General features: G+C 34.1%; 1 protein-coding gene across 1 annotated transcript in view; it reads left to right on the top strand.

The window, feature by feature from the left end:
• The window catches only part of Cntn5 (contactin 5), a 494,625-nt gene that overhangs the window by 416,613 nt on the left and 60,568 nt on the right, over positions 1 to 17,444 (top strand). The window contains exons 15-16 of the mRNA XM_076841939.2: positions 8,031 to 8,189; positions 12,691 to 12,840. Of these exons, the coding sequence (XP_076698054.2) occupies positions 8,031 to 8,189; positions 12,691 to 12,840 (309 nt within the window). The remainder of the gene's footprint in view (positions 1 to 8,030; positions 8,190 to 12,690; positions 12,841 to 17,444) is intronic.

Below are 17,444 nucleotides of genomic sequence, written 5' to 3'. Positions count from 1 at the left end.
CACTTGTACCTACAAGCTAAAGAGCAGAGCCCTCATTAATAAAATTATCACATAAATAAAAAAGATTTCAATTTTTATTTCAACTATGAATGAAAAGTATATGGGTACAATGAATACATAAAATACAGTAAATTTACCTATGAAGGTGGTCAGAAAGATTTCCCTAAGGAAGTGAGATTTGAAATATGAAGCCTTCAGCTGTTAAATAGGCTAAGTGAGGAGGGGCCAGAATTTCATGCTGAGGGACAAGTTACACAGACAGGATTCAAAACATTAGGAAAGGTTCACTTAAGTTATAACAGTAAATAAACCCAAGAAAAACCCCAGGCTTCATGAGACACAATGGTTGTAAGAAGGTGTCTAATGAGGACAAAGAAGAAATGATTTCATTCTGCCTGGGGTTGGACTTAGCCATCCCAGTATGTCAAGAGTATATCAGGAGATATTTTCTTACATAAAAATATTCTGTCAATAATACCATACTTCCTATATAGGGGCATACTATAATTCCTCACAATTTGGTAGAAACCTCAACAACCAGTTGTTAATCTAGTCACATTGTTGATTAAATATTACTTTTTATTGAAATATTTTGATGTTTACATATGGTCTTTTCAATTGGGTCTACAGAAAGTAGATCGTAGATCTCTGTAGTGGATGGTTCACTGGAGATGAGTTAAATGCATGATATTTTATATATATATATATATATATATATATATATATATATATATATATATATATATATATATTTTCCTTATAGTCTGAATTATTGATTTTATTCATCTGTGTTCTGGACAGTCACTAAGCCTCCTCTTCATTTCATTTAGAAGGACAGCTGAAGGACTTTACTTCCATTTTAACTGACATGCTGCTCCCTTCCTTTCTACTGAATATTTCTGGATGTGTTTAGAAAAGACATCTGCCCTGGAGAATTATTGACAGGCTTAAGAATAGAACAAATTTAGAACAATACAGCATATTTAGTACCAAATTTTCACTTCAGTTTTAAGTGATATGAAACAAAGTTTCATTAAATATTTTGAATTCTAACAAATTTTAATTTTACTTCTAAAATTCCTGCATGAGGAAGTCAAGAGGAGAGTCCCTCAAATCAAATAAACATGAAAACAAATTGAATACATTTAGAAGGTAATAAATGTTTCACAATAGGGAAATTTGTCGAATCAGTAAGTCTCAGGCAGAGAACGTGACCTTATCTGGATGAGAAAAAGCCAGAAATATTTCTTGGCTTGGGAGTCAGCCTCAACATTAGCAGGAGGTCCCTCAGTGTTCTTCGTGAAGGGTCAGATGCTCACACCACAAGAACTCTAAGTGGACAACTAGTGGTAGATAGGGAGTGCCAGCAATATTATCAGAAGTAGTCAGTACAGAACTCATTGCTACCACACTGTAGTAAATGGTCAATGTGACTGGTTGTCAAGACTAAAACCTATCCCTACTTCATGTTTTTATAGCCCACCCTTACCCCAAAAAGCAGGAAGATACTTTCAATGTCTTTGAGACATTTTGTCTCAGGTACTCCTTCTTTATTTGAAAATAATAATAATTGAAGTAGATGACTTCAGTTAAGTTAAAAATTCCGAGAATCTGCAATGCTGATGAATTAGTCTAGGAAGCCCAGGTCCTTGTTTCAGGTCTCCAGTATGATAATCACCATGTTAGAGGTTAAAGGAGAAATGTATCTAATTCATTTTACATCTTTAAAAGGCAGTGGCTCCTCAACAAAAGAAAATTTTGTAACTGAACATTAGGTCACTAGAATGAGTAGATCTGCTGGCTATCTGATGGCAGTACTGGGCAGAACCTTGACTGAGGGTTTTGGGGACTGTCATTTGCTCTGTAATGCTCAACATGAAGATATGAACAGACTATGCCTGTTTTTCTAAATTTTCTATCTTCCAATAAATATTTATTTTACTGATTCTACATAATAGCATTGTCCTGGGGAGAAAAAAAAACATTCCAGATTATTGCCCATCTGACACTGAATCATTACAGCTATGTATAGCTTGTAATGAGATTTTTGCTAAATGGATGGCATCTGTATCAGATGCAGATACTACTGCTGCCACCATTTGCCGCCAGTGAGATATGTGTCTCCCAATCTACGTTCAAAGATGTCAACATGCTTTTAAGAAAACTTTTATTGCCTGATTGTTTAAGTCAAAAGACGGTAAAAATAGGGCCATTATTAACAGGTATTAAAAACAAAATATTGACTACTAATATGTAAGTATAATTCATTCCTAAATATACAAAGGAAGCTATAAATATACAAAGGAAGCACTCAGTATATAGTATCTAAAAATATTTCCCCAGGAGTACATCATAGATAAGCCAAGACAAATGTAATAACGATAGTTTATTTTCATTATTACTATGGTTAAAAAATATAATTTTTTTAGGAGATAAATAACACCACCAGTATTTTTTAGGAGTATCATTACAGTAATCTCTTCACAAATCTTTTATATTTACAAGGATTTTAAAAAATTATCTGTCTACAGATTATCTAAGTTCTAATAAACCTTACTATTAAATCACATTATTTTCTTCATATGTAGCTATTCTTTCATTAGTATTGCCATTTTAAACATGAAAAAATATCACTATGCTAATAATTTAACAAAAAATATTTTATTATATAGCATCTAATATTTTATTTTAAAACATCTTTGTAAAAATATTTATTTTTTAGTTGTGGTTGGATACAATACCTTTATTTTTATTTATTTATTTTCATGTGGTGCTGTGGATGGAACCCAGGGCCTCACATGTGCGAGGCGAGAACTCTACCACTGAGCCACAACCCCATCCCTTAAAACATCTTATTTATAGTTATACAACATTACAAATTCAAAATATAACTCTTCCTCTTCTTCCTTCACTTTTCCTGCTTTATCATTTGCAAATATTTCTTAAGGACCTAATATATGTCAAGTACCATGTTGAGTGGAAATTACAGAAAAATAATTATAACCAATGTAACAAGTATTACCATGATATGAAATACATTTCTAAAGCACTTTCTTTTTTTAATGAAAGATGGGTCTCTGCCACTGGATTTTAACACATGGCCAAAACCCCATCTTATCCTTTGGCAACCACTTCCCCTTTGCCACCTCCCATGGTTGCTCACAGTGGTACACACTACTAGATACTCGGTGAATGTTTGTTTAGTCAAATTGAATATCCTTAGGAAAGCACTTAACACATCACAATATAGAAACTTTCTCTAAAATAATTTTTAAAATAATTTTAGAATCAATATATACTTATTATAGACTTAGAAGACCCAAACAAATATGAATAAGGTTTAAATCATCTAGCCCCATATCCAAGTAATGATTTATTTTTCTCCATTATTTCTGTTGCATATTTGTCACATTACAACTGATAAAATTCATATTTACATGCAATTCTGTAATCCATTTTATTCACTTATTAAATTATGAACATTCTGCATGTTACTAAATAGCCTTTAATACTAGACAGTTTAATGGAAGCCTAATAGTTTATCATAAGAATTTATAATTTAAACATTATATGATTATTAGACAATTAGTTGTTTAGAATGGCTTATAATTATAAATAATTGTACAGCCATAATCAGTATCCTGGGTACATAAATTTTTATCCCTGTCACTGATTATTTTGCTAAGGACTATATTTTGGCAAATAGACACATAGAATAAAAAGAACTTAAAGTTTTATTATGTTGTAAATTTCCAAGAACATATTTTTCCAGCCAAAGCTTTAGAGTAATTAGTACCCATTATTAAAAATATATCTTTACTTTTTAAGAGAGCCAATCAACATTTTTAGAAATTTAATGCTCAGAAAGGTGAATTTTTCAATAACTGTTTCTTCAGTGTTTCTCAGACTTCCCATAGGCAGTTGTTAATAAATTTCCTTTGAAGAGATGAATAATTAGAATATATGAAATGAAGCACTACAGAACAGCTTAATAAATGAATTTGTTGGCAAATTGTCAAAACAAGGCATTTTGAAGCCTATTCCAATTAGCCATTGCTGCGACAAAAATTTGTAGCTTCAAAAATCCATCTACTCCTTGCTTTCATGGTTTAGGCAGCCAATGGACACTGCTAGGCAGTTCATGCCTAAGGTTTCTCACGCAGATGCCAGCATCAGCTGAAGGCCTCTTCCCTCACTTTGCCTGGACTGGGATGCCTAGAATAGCTGGAGGCAAGCTGGGTGTATCTTTCTCTTCATAGGCCCCTCCACATGGCTAACTTGGACTGCCTGAGAGAATGGGAGTCCCAAACTTTCACTTGTTTCCCACAACATGCCTTCCAGGAGACCTGTGTGAAGGCAAAGCTTCCTATGACCTTATATCAGAAGTCACACAGTGTCACATCTACCATTATCTATTGGATCCATACAGGACAGCCCAGATTCAAGGTGGGTCAAAGAGGAGGCTCCACTTGTCAAATGGAAATGAGTTACACCTAAAGGGAGGAAAGGAAGCAAGGGTAATCCTCTTGGGCACAGGCTACCACAAAGTCTTTATTCTTCAAATGGCATCTCTGTCTGCTACATAATTTAAATGTGCCTTTATGACACACTTTTTCTTTCCTTCCTTCTTTCAGTGTAAACTGCTTCCTAGATTACTAATAAAAGGAGATAGGGTCTCTGTACCCTTTTCTTCTTTATTTTATTAATTTTTTATTTATATATGACAGCAGAATGCATTGTAATTCTTACTACACCTATCGAGCACAATTTTTCATATCTCTAGATGTATACAAAGTATATTTACAGCAATTCATGTCTTTTAACATGTACTTTGGATAATAATGTCCATCACATTCCATCACCATTTGTAACCCCATACCCCCTCCCTTTCCCTCCCACCCCTCTGCTCTATCTAGAGTTCGTCTATTCCTCCCATGCTCCTTCTCTCCCTGCCCAACTATGAATTAGCCTCCTTATGTCAGAGAAAACATTCATCATTTGTTTTGGGGGATTGGCTAACTTCATTTGCCATTAGCTTCTCTAACTCCATCCGTTTATCTGCAAATGCCATAGAAATTAAAGAAATGCAAATCAAAACTACTCTAAGATTTCATCTCACTCCAGTAAGAATGGCAACTATTATGAAGACAAACAATAAGTGTTGGCAAGGATATGGGGGAAAAGGTACACTCATACACTGCTGATGGGACTACAAATTGGTGCAGCAAATATGGAAAGCAGTATGGAGATTTCTTGGAAAATTGGGAATGGAACTACCATTGGACCCAGCTATCCCTCTAATCAGTCTATACACAAAGGACTTAAAAACAGCATACTCCAGGGACACAGCCTCATCAATGTTTTTAGCAGCACAATTCACCATAGCTAAACTATGGAACCAACCTAGATGCCCTTCAATAGATGAATGGGTAAAAAAATGTGGCATATATATACAATAGAACATTACCCCTTTCTTCTTTCTAAAAATCAGATTTTACAATCAGATCTGCATTCAAATCTGTTATGCCATTCACCAACAGTTCATTAGAATGGACTCCAATTTCTAGTGCCTAGCACAAACCTAACATACAGTAAAGATATTGACTAAATAATTTATTATTTATTAAATAATTTCAAAGTTCATTATCCACTCTAGGAATACGTTAATGTTTGGAAAACATTTAGTACAGCTCCTTAATATAGTACAGGAGAGTATGACAGCTATTAGTATTATTATTATAACTAATATTCTTCTCATGATATTGTTATTACAGATTTTCTCCTTGTTCCTGTCACTATAATCTAACAACTTCAGCAACTACATCACATTTATTTTTCTCACCATATGTATAACCACTGTTTTAATGGCTTCAAGACTGATACTGCTGACACATTACATAAACTTTTACATCCCTAGAACTTGTCAACCTAATAGTTATTTTCTTCACCTCTCTCCTGCAAACCAAATCGTCACTCGAAACTATCTTACCTCTAAAGAAATAATAACAAATTCTGCCAATCTCCCTCCATAGACATGATCCTACTCTTACATTTCCTACAATAATAATCCCATCTCCTGACTCATTTTTATTTGTCTGTCAGCACTTTCTGGCCTCACCTTACCCCCTACTCTACCTTGAATCCACAGTCACCCATGTCTTTAATTAATCTTTGATGATAAAGACTAACTCTGCCAAACTCTTAAACCTTAACTTCTCTTCTTTTCCTGGTCCTAGCATTCCAGACCTTGCCAAGTTCCTCAGTTCCCTTCAAAATGATATACTCCAAGCAAACTTGAACTCCAGTACTATTCCAAAATCATTTTATTGCCTCTTCTTTGCACACTTCCATTTTTACTATATCCCTATCCCAATCCTTCCCTGTTTTTCTCCAGTATCACCTCATTTTCATTTCATCACTCTCACTTCTGGAGATAGTCTTTTTAAAAAAGGGTTTTTTCCCCCATATACCTTTATTCTATTTATTTATTTTTTATGTGGTGCTGAGGATTAAACCCAGGGCCTCACAAGTGCTAGGAAAGTGCTCTACCACTGAGCTACAGCCCCAGCCTGACAGTCTTGTTTTCTACTTTAGTGGAAAAAAAAAAAAAAAATGAGTGCCTTCCAAAATGAGCCTTTTTACTTTTGCAATCTCAAAGACTTTCTGTGTCAAATGGCTTCCCTGTTTCTTCCATCTTCTCTCTTGGAGGAAAAACTGCTACTCCCTCTCAAGTTTATCCTGTACTACTCTGTCCACAATCCCAACTTTCTGTCATCCTTCTGATGAATAGTCCATATCTATCAAACCTTTAGTCTCTACCATATGCTGCTGGTTCTTCTCAGCCTGGGTAAAAATGCTCATCCCTCATATCCTGAAAACATCATTTGCCCCAATGAGGCTTTTAAACTCTTTCTCCATCTCGTGTTGTTTCTTTCTTGTTGACAGTCTCAGAGGTCTTCACTAACTGCTCATTCTTTTCAGCACCAAATCATTTCTTAGCTTCTTGCAGACTAGTAAAGTCCTTACCTCTCAGTCATCCCAATCACCAAATCCAGACAGCAACTTGCTACATGTGTAGCAAGTTCAGAAAATAACAATAAAGCACTTAAAGGTAGATTTTTTTCATTGAAAATAAAAGCATTCTTGCAACTTGAATTGTCTACATTAAAAAACAGAAAAAAATGTCAATGAGATAACTGACATTGCTTTTAGCTATCACAATATAAATAGCTGTGCATTTTTAAATGCTATTAAAATCACTATTTTATAGTCAGTAATACAATGGTATATTTCTCCTCAAGTCAGATCGTGGTTTCTTTTTAAAGATGAAATCCATGTTCACAAAGATTAGTCATCACTACTCTATGCTATTCTTTCAAGATCAAAAAAGAATTAACCTCTTCTGATTCACTACCTACACTGCCTTACACAAAGATAAATAAAAAGAACCTAATTTCAATCTTGAAATTTTCATCAATTCTACACATGTCTCACTTCTGGTATATGTCCTTACCTTATCAATACTATCATTTCTTCAGAACCCTTCATTGTCTTTTGTTACAGTCTAAGATACTTAACAGAACACATCACAATTTTATATACTGTAGGTTTATTAAACATGAAAATGGGATTGCTTTTGTTTCTGGAAGCATTGACTATCACTCTGTTGCAACCTCTGTTGCAACCTCTGTAAGCTGTGATAGATTTCAACAACTATAGTTGATATTGATGCTTATAACCTGTATCTGCTTCTAATTATTTTTTTTCTTTTCCTATAAAACATAATGCTAATTGGTGGTTGCCTCCAGGCACAAAACATCAGAAAAATATCCAATCTATAATTAAATTCCCTGCAGAAGTCCTAGAAACCAACTTGCATCCCACAATTTTTTGCTGTCAATTTTCATTACTAAATACATATTTCATTAAGATGATTATGTAGTTTGATGAGATCTACACTGGAAATACAATTTCTTCTGGCTCCTCATAATGAGCTGTACTTAGCTTTGCCCTTTGCCTTTTGCCTTCAGGTCCCCCAGGTCCACCTGGAATAGTAATTGTGGAGGAAATCACCGACAACACAGCCACACTCTCCTGGAGTCCAGCAGCTGACAATCACAGCCCAATCTCCTCCTATAACCTGCAGGCTCGCAGCCCCTTCTCCTTGGGCTGGCAAACTGTAAAAACAGGTGAGTCCCAAGGCAACATCAGACACAACCAGAGCTTCCTATCTCATGATTGATATCTGTTTACAATCTCACTAGGATCTTTTCTAGGTTCTGAAATCTTGTTATTATTTATTACACTATTGACCACAGTTTGCTTCTTTTTATGAACTAAAAAAAGCAAGCTACCTTCCTTTCCTCTTTTCTTAGTTTCCAAACAGGGAGCATATCGTGTTTGTTGAAATCATTTTGGACTTACATAAAAGTTATAAAAATAATACAAAGTTTCTTCGGACCCACTCCCCATCTTCCTCCAATAATAAACTCTTACACAGCCACAATACAGTTATCAAATCAGGAAAGTGACATTGGGACAATTCTCTCAGTCGAGCTTCAGGCCTTATTTGGATTTCACCCAATCTGATAATGCAATTTTTCTTGGTGCATAGTTCTGTGAAATTCTTTGTAATTCTATTTTATAGATTCAAGAAGCCACAGGAAATTTAGGATATAGGAGTGTTCCATTGTCCCCATTCCTTGTCCAATGCCTTTATAGTCACATATCTATTTATAAAAAAAACCTAACATAAATTGTATTATTTAAAACATTATAGTATTTTAACGACCACTTTTAAGATGTTTCCATTATAGTTGTATTATTCCAAAAATTTTCATCTTTTTATATTTTAAAACTAAATTCTCCCTATTTCTTCAATGCACTGTCCATCAAGGATGTGTAACCCCACACACACCTCCTGACAGTTAGATATGTATTTAACATGGTATTTGAAAAGTGTATAAGACCATAAAATGAAATGAACTTTAAAATCACCGTTTTAGGTATTTAGGACATATTTATGGACCCTAACAACAACAACATCTCTGCCTTTGTAAAAATTGCACTATCATCGTGAAGACAAATAATCGAAAGAAAACAAAATAAGCATATAAATTGCATAGTATGTCAGAAGTTGATGTGTGCTGTGGGAAAAATAAATAAATTGTGTTGATATGGGATGACAGAAGTACACTGGTAAAGTAGTATATTAGTCGGTGTGGGCTTCCAAAGCAAACCATAGACTGACTACGTTGAACTGAAATATATTTTCTCACAGTTTTGGAAGTTGGAATTGCAAGGTCAATTTTCTGGTTGACTTGGTTCCTGATGAAGGCTCTCACATGCAAATGCTCTTGTGTCTCTTTTTATAAGCACACTAAGAAGAGAACACCCTTTAATCATTCCTGAGAGACTCCATTTTCAAATAAAGCAACAATGGAGGTTAAGGATTCAACATATGAATTTTAGAAGCACACAATTCAGTTCACAACAGAAGGTTATGATTTGAAATAGAGTGGCCAGCATATGCCTCATGGAGATGGTAAATTTGAGTGAACTTTTAAGGGAGATGAGGATTTAGCTATGCCAATACCAAAGGGGAAAGTGGCCCTTGCAGAAGGACAGACCAAGGTGAAAGTATCAGAGGACTAATGAGGCAGGGGCAGAATGAGATTTGGAAAAATGGTAGAAGATGAGTTTGGAGAGATGTTGGCAGTCCCACATCCTGAAAGAATGGAGAGACACTGGAGAACTGATATTCCCTATCTTTTAATACATTCATTCCAACTATATTGGAAATAGATTATGAAACAGGTAAGGAGAGAGGCACTACACTGGTTAGGAAGCTATCATTGTTGAGGGATGGTATCGCTTCAGAGTGACAAAGGAGAGGTCATAAAATTGGTCAGAATTTGAAACATTTGGAGTCTGGAGTTTGAGGTTTAGGATAAAGTTATAAATTGTAAAATTGTCACATTAATTGTATTTAAAGCCACAAGGTTGCACGTCAACTCAAAGAAAGTAAATATAAATTAAAGAAGTGAGTATGAAAATCCAGTCCTGGAATATTCCAATAGTAAAAAGTTGTTGAGAAGGGTAATCAGCCAAAGGATTCAGAGAGGAAGAAATCACTGGGAGAAAATAAAATTAAAATAATGTGATTTGTTAGAAGAAAAAAAAAATGAGACTATCACAGAAGAGAGAGTGAATATTTCAAATGTTGCTGACATGTCAAATGAGTACTGGAATTGACCATTGGTTTTAGTTACATGAAGACCATTGGTGACCTTGTTAATAACAGTTTTAGTCCCATGGGTAGGCAATAACATCATAAGAATAATTCAAGAGAGAAAGGGAGAGAAATTATTACAGAAAATTGTTAGGCTTTACTGCAAAGGGAAGTGAAGAAATAAACATATTTTGAGGTCATAAACACCATAATTTACTTAGGGATTGGAGTCAGACAGGGAGAAATAAAAGTGACCAGAAAGGCTCCAAAATTTTGGCTACATCTGTAAGAAAGGAACTGTCATTCCCTTAATATGAATCCTTCAAAACATTATTCAAGTGTAATTATCTAATAGACCATTGAACATGAGTCTGGAGTCTAGCCAAGAGATTCATGGCTGAAAATATTGGAGTCAACAGCATAGAGAGGGTGTCTAAATTATGAGACTGGATAAGATCGCCAGGTAATAAGAAAATGGGGAAGAGTGGCACTGGGATGCTAGCAGCAGAGCCTGATAAGGCACAGTCAGGCAGGTGAGGGCAGCTAAGCTGTGAAAAGCATTTCAAAAGGGAAAGTGATCAATAGTGTCAAAGGATGATGACAGGTCAAGGAAGATGAGGAACTCAGACCTGACCTTAAAGTTTCAATAACAGAGACCCTTGGTAAGCTGGACAGAAGATGAGGTGGAAAGCTGGAAGTAAGAGCATGATTAGAGGGGGTTCAAGAAAGAATGGAAAGAAAAAAAAATCCACAGGAGGAACAAGACATTTTTGCTCTAAAAGAAACAGAAAAACTAAAGGAAGACTAGAAGGAGAGGAAAGGTGATAAGAGCTTTGGGAGTTTTTGTTTGTTTGTTTTTTTGTTTTGTTTTGTTTTCCTGGAGGAAAAAAATACCTGCATACTTGTTTGCTTATAGAAAGCATACATTATCTGCATCTGGAGGCTGTTTGTTCTTCTATACAATATCTTAAAAGAATCAGCCCTTGAGAAGGGCAAATTGTCCTCAATTCCTATTAGAGTAAGAAATTAGAAGAACTTTCAGAGAGGGCATTAAGTGTAGAAGGGATTTTGCTGATGACAGATCACGAATTCCAAAGATCACAGCAGAAGAGCTTCAGGAACTAGGGAGGAACACAAGCTGGGTAGAAAAGCAAGTGTGCGAAATTCTATGGAGATAAGAATAAAAGTAACAAGGTGTGGGGGGCGCAGATGTCTGAAATTGCCTACCATAGCAGAATGAAATGAAACAGCAAGGTAAATCCTGGTGGACCCAAGACAAGTGTTGGTGATACAGTGTAGAAGGGAGCCAGAGAGGATGTCTGGGAATCTGGTTCCCACCTTGGTGTGTGGCAAGGGTAGCTCAGTATTTTCCCAGTATATGGATTGGTGGCCTTTCTCCTATATCTCAGATATTTGTGCTCCAAGAATAAAGCTCAGTTCCAGTGCAATAAGAGGAGAAGCTTTTCCCCCCACCTCTTCATGTCACCACTTACAACAGTCAGCCCAGCAGTTCTGTGAGATTTATCAGGCAAGCCATACAGCCTGTGCTCTGTTCACTCACCTTCCATGGAGCTGCTAACTTGGTAACTTTCTATACATTTCAGAAGAGACTCTCATGCAAAATTCAAGATGAATGAATCCCACTTTGCCATAGTAAAACTGAACTATCATCAAATCAACAGCCTTGTCCTACTCCTATTTGCTCCCCGACCACATCACATAGAAATCAAGGACTGATATCAACTCAGGATCTTTGCACATAGGAATATGGAGAATCTCCATTTTTTATTCACATAATAAGTTCTAACAAGATTTCCTAGAGAGCAGAGATGAGCAATAAAAGCAGTTCTGAATACTGCTTATACATTATATAAAAAGTATTTCACTACACGGTAATTGTATTGACAATTTTACCTTTTGATAAAAACATAAATGTAGTACAAAATATGATGAAAAATGTAGTCACTATGAGAAGAAGTGAGAGTATCCACTTAGATCCCACAAGTAGTTTTTAAATTAGAGAGCTATATTCTTAATTTGCTACTTGGAACTACCAAGTAGCAAAATATGTTTGTCAGACCAGGACAGGCAAACTGCTCAAGAAATTTCTTAGAAATTGAAGAGAAACTCTTTGCTTAAATTATTTTATGACTTGGCCTCTTATCTGGAGTTAAGAGCTGGTGAAATGATTTTTAGTGTAGATAACAGCAAGTTATATAATGACCAAACATAAGTAAAGAATTTTAATAAACTCCAGTAAACTTTGACACTTGCAAGCACTTATTTCCTGAAAATTGATTTTCATTTTACTATTGACACTGGAGGTGGTGCCATGAGCATGTGTTGTAAGAGGTATGATTCTGACTGCTGATTATGTTAGTAATAATGATATCTTTGAATGCCATTTATAGTATTTTTATAGTCCTCCTAATGACATAAAATATCATTCTTCTCTATAGTCCCAGAAATCATAACAGGAGATATGGAGTCAGCCATGGCAGTGGACTTAAACCCCTGGGTGGAATATGAGTTTCGTGTAGTAGCCACCAATCCAATTGGGACTGGAGATCCAAGCACCCCATCTCGGATGATCCGCACAAATGAAGCAGGTAAGAATTTAAAGAGTTGGAATTGACTTTTGAAAGTAAGTTGAATTAAGCATGATCGCTTTATTGTTTGCCTTAATATAATTTGTCCTGATGCATTTACCTAGATATCATAAAATCATTTCCTTTAAAATAATGCTTTCACTTTACTTGTTTTCAAAACTTTATTTTTCCTTGTGACCACAAATACAGGCACGTGGATGCTGCAATTTTCTACCAACCATCACAGCATCTTCAAATTAGCATGAAGTCAAAGCAATTAGTTTCTAATTCTAATTGTATACTTATACACTGTACATCCACAAAATCCAGAATGGATTTTTCTTCTTTTTCTCCAGTGACAACATCCTCCTTTAATTATAACCTACTTCCTTATAACTCCTTTATGCTGACCTTCACCACCTAACCTGTATAAATTATTCCTTGCAAATACAAACACAGTTCTTCCTTGACCTATTGCTTACTTGAAGTCTATGTGTATAATAAACACACATCTGCATTCTGACTTAGAAAACAAAGCATTTTTCTGGTCTTTTAGAATAAGTATCTCTGATAAAAATGTTTTTTTTTTAATGTAGATAAGAGGAATTAACAGCTTTACTCTAAAAGTAAATTAAGCTATCTTTCTCATCACATGGAAAGAGTAGATGTACAAGGAACTAAAAAAAATTTACTAAGATTATTAATTAATTAATTAATTGTATGGATTAATCAGCGTATCTGTGAAATTTCCATACAAAGAGTTTTTAGTAGATTTTATTACTTTGGACAAAGTCTATTGAGACATAAATTTTATAACCATATAAAATTCTATATTAATTTTATAAAGAAGAAAAGAGGTGTTCAGAGGTTTGTAACACAAAGGAATAATAAATGTTTAGGAACACTGAATGCTAATTATCCTGAATTGATCATTACATGTTGTGTGTATCAAATGGGTACCATTTGTATCCATATATATACAATTAAAATACATAAATTAATTGTATTTAATTGTATATTAAGACAGTACCTAATAGACAGCACCTAACAGAACACAAGGAGACACATGAGTCAATACTTTGATGAGAGTAATATAAAAACATAAATGGGGCAGGTGGCAAAGTAGGTATTAGATCCAGGAAGGAAAAAAACTAATGTTTTTATACATATTTAATGATAATATGTAAAACTCAGAGAAAGTTCATTAAAATGAAGATTTTTGTCATGTCTTCACTATCCTTTGGAATATAAAACAGTATCTGGAACTTGTACTCAACATGTGTTATTTTAAAAGGGAACATTGTTTCTCTTTCCTTTTAGCAGCCTTATCCATATCATTATCTAGGTCAGAGGCATATGTACATAGAAGACAGGATTAACTATATCCATTTTTTACTATATTTATAGACTTGGACCAAAATATGATTCGACTTCTAACAAATTAAACAAAATAATTATCAGCAAAATAAACTATCACAACAATTAAGCATATCATGTCTGTCCCTTTAAAAATGAGAGGAAAGAATTCCAAATGATCAAGTTATTTCATTAAATACAAATAACTGTACAAAATATTTTCAGATTTTTTTCCACATAAAAGTTAAGCACCCAAGGGAAAAAATATGTTACATATGCTGGAAAATATTCATGCACAGAAAAATCCAACTTCTCTGCTTTTATGATTTGCCTCTCACAAGTTGTTTTTTCTGCTACTTTTCAATAGTGTGAATTTTAAATTGAACATTAATTGGCTGGTTGGATTTTCATGCATCCATAAAATCAACCATGCTTTCATTGTGTACAGGTGTTCATTAATTAAGAGCATAACAGGTTAGTCATTCCTCATTTTATGTACTCACTGGGCAGATATGGAAATGACTGCCAATAGTAATACTTATGCTCACATAATTTCTAAAAATCACTGCCTTACTTTGCATATTGTTAATTGTGTTTAAACAAAGACAAAGATTGCTGCCTAATTCAGAGGCTCTCTATAAATATTCGTTTCAAACGTAAATAATTCGTTTGGGATGAATAATCCTTTTAAACTTTTTATAGTATAAATTTCCTTGTGCTATTAAAAAGCTTTTTAGCAAAAACACTTTTACATTTTAAACTAAATTATGTTCAGAAGATGCATTTGAAAGACTTCATCTGTTTCTGCAGCTTCCTCAATCATGTATTGCCTGTCTCTCCATTTTATCATGAGTTCTATATACATGACATACTTGAGTCCATTAAAATCTTATGGAAGAGAAATAGTATGAAAAATGCATGAAGTACTCTTCTCTGAAAGTGAGTTGAAGGCTTGCGCTGCCCACTTTGTGCTTCCTTTGCTTAGATACTACCTACAACTCGAGATACTAATGGTGTTGAACCAAGTGTTGAATTTTGTGCCTGATTTGTCAGGCAGCACAGATTAAAAGGGACACCAATATCCTGAGACAGCCTCTCAAGTGATGCACTCTGCCTATATTAAGTGCATATCCTGTATTTTAAAAGATGAGCCTTTTCTAATGGACCAACTAAACTTTGAAAATTGACAGAGCTGCTTGGGAGGGAAAAGGTCTCACATTAGGATGTTCACTTGAAAATTTTATGCCTCTTTAAAATTCTCTTATTAGAAAATTCTAAATTCCAAAGCAGATTTAGCAAAGCATTTCAACCTTAGAATTGCTCCTTTCCAACACCAAAAAGTAACAAGTGAATAATAAATAAATTTTCTTTGCAATTTTCTCTAAGGTATATTTTGAATTTTGTAGTCATCAAAGCACTTTTTGTAGTCAATACAAGTAACTTGATTCAACTCAACTTCTTAGCAATAGGATATCAAAACAGTAATATAAATATGTATTTTTACATTAGTACACATTTATAGTGAAATTTTCTTACATGCTTTAATTAGAGACAGATAAATATCCCTGTGCTTATTAATTTATAAAATATGTTACTATTTTCAAAACAACATATAAATTATGAGACAATATAAATCCTTGGTTACTTAAAAGGATAATGTCACATTTTAAGAAATGAATTTGAAAACTGCACTATGATAAAAATGGAAAAACATACAATGAATACAGCAACAACAGTTCTTTCCCTGAATGTCAATATTCTATGTTACACATTTGTAACACTTGAAAAATGAATAAAAAGAAGAGTTAACTATCTAACTTGTCATTTAGAAAAGCATTGTATTCTTTATTGTGTAATATCTGTTAACTCCAAAGTTCTTGTCATAAATCCCACTATCTATTGTTATTTCAAACTTTAATTTATATATAATTATAAATTAAAAATTGAAAATTTTTCTATATAATATATATATGTGTGTGTGTATAATAAACATATTTTAAAGGAAGCTTTATCTGTAATTATTTGAGTTTACATCTGAATTAATGTTCTATTGTTCCATTTTCTAGCATTGTGAACATAAGCAAGTTTGTTTAAGGCTTTGATTTTCCTACTTAGAGAAATGGGGAAAATATTTCAACTTATCCCACTGGATAATGTGAATCTGACATAAGTTGTCTATGTACATATATGAATACACCACAGTGAATCTCACCATCATGTACATCAAGAAATTTTAACAAATAAAATAACTATGGGTAAATGGCAGAAAGATCAATAGATGGAAGGGGGTGGTGAAAAAAAAGGGGAAGGATAGGTACTGTGGTCCTAATTAGAATAAAATATACCTCATGCTTGTATAATTATATCAAAGTCCATTCTATTGTCATATATAACTAAAAAGAACCAATAAAATAAAAAAAGGCAATGTGTATAAGCACTATCACCATGATCATTAATTTAAATGATTTGTTATTTTATAAAATGGAAATTTACACAATAGTAATAATTCAGAAGTTGCTTTTATTCATATTGAGGGCCCATGTTCAGGTATCTTCTACATCTCCCTCCCAAACCCATGTCTGGCCTTCATACAGTGCTTTTGCCTTCTTCTTTATTTGAGATAACATAGGACTCAGTACTAGCTTATAATTTCCTTTGGTTCTTGTAGTATAGATAAGGCAAAAAAGAGCAGAGAGAAAGAAGCATCAAATGAAGACCATGTATATTGTTTTTCCACAAATAGCTCTCCAGTTGCTTAGTACACTGAATTCTATCTACCATTCTCTTTTGACAGTTTTCTGGCCACACAAGGAAAAATATTTTTCTACATTTAAATGTATCAGATGGGAAATCAGATAAAAATCTTCCTTTGTCTTAATATTTTATGCACTATATTACACTGATGTACTGGTGTGCTAAATAGACTGGTTCCTACTGCAAAGTTAAAATTTTTAAAAAAGGGAAGAAATGAAAAAGAAAACAAGAAGGGTAAACATCTACTTAGGTGGTGCAGTGTGTATGATGTGCTTCTCCTTGGGTGTTGAAAGTCCACGTGATGGCATTTGTCCTCTGCCTTCTCTTTTGAGGTGTTCTGGGTTTGCTGGAGACATGTGGCTCCCTAACACACAGTCTTACTGGCTGTGACTTCAACAAGCCTGTCCGAACCTACTTTCCATAGAGTCCATTTCAACAGTATCTATTTCACATCCCCCATGCCTGTCCAGGCAATTCCTAGAAATGTAAGATCTTTTGAAGAACTATTTTCATTT

Source organism: Callospermophilus lateralis, chromosome 2 (genome assembly GCF_048772815.1).
Source record: "Callospermophilus lateralis isolate mCalLat2 chromosome 2, mCalLat2.hap1, whole genome shotgun sequence".
Taxonomy (NCBI): domain Eukaryota; kingdom Metazoa; phylum Chordata; class Mammalia; order Rodentia; family Sciuridae; genus Callospermophilus; species Callospermophilus lateralis.
This window is presented reverse-complemented; position numbering and strand designations above follow the sequence as displayed.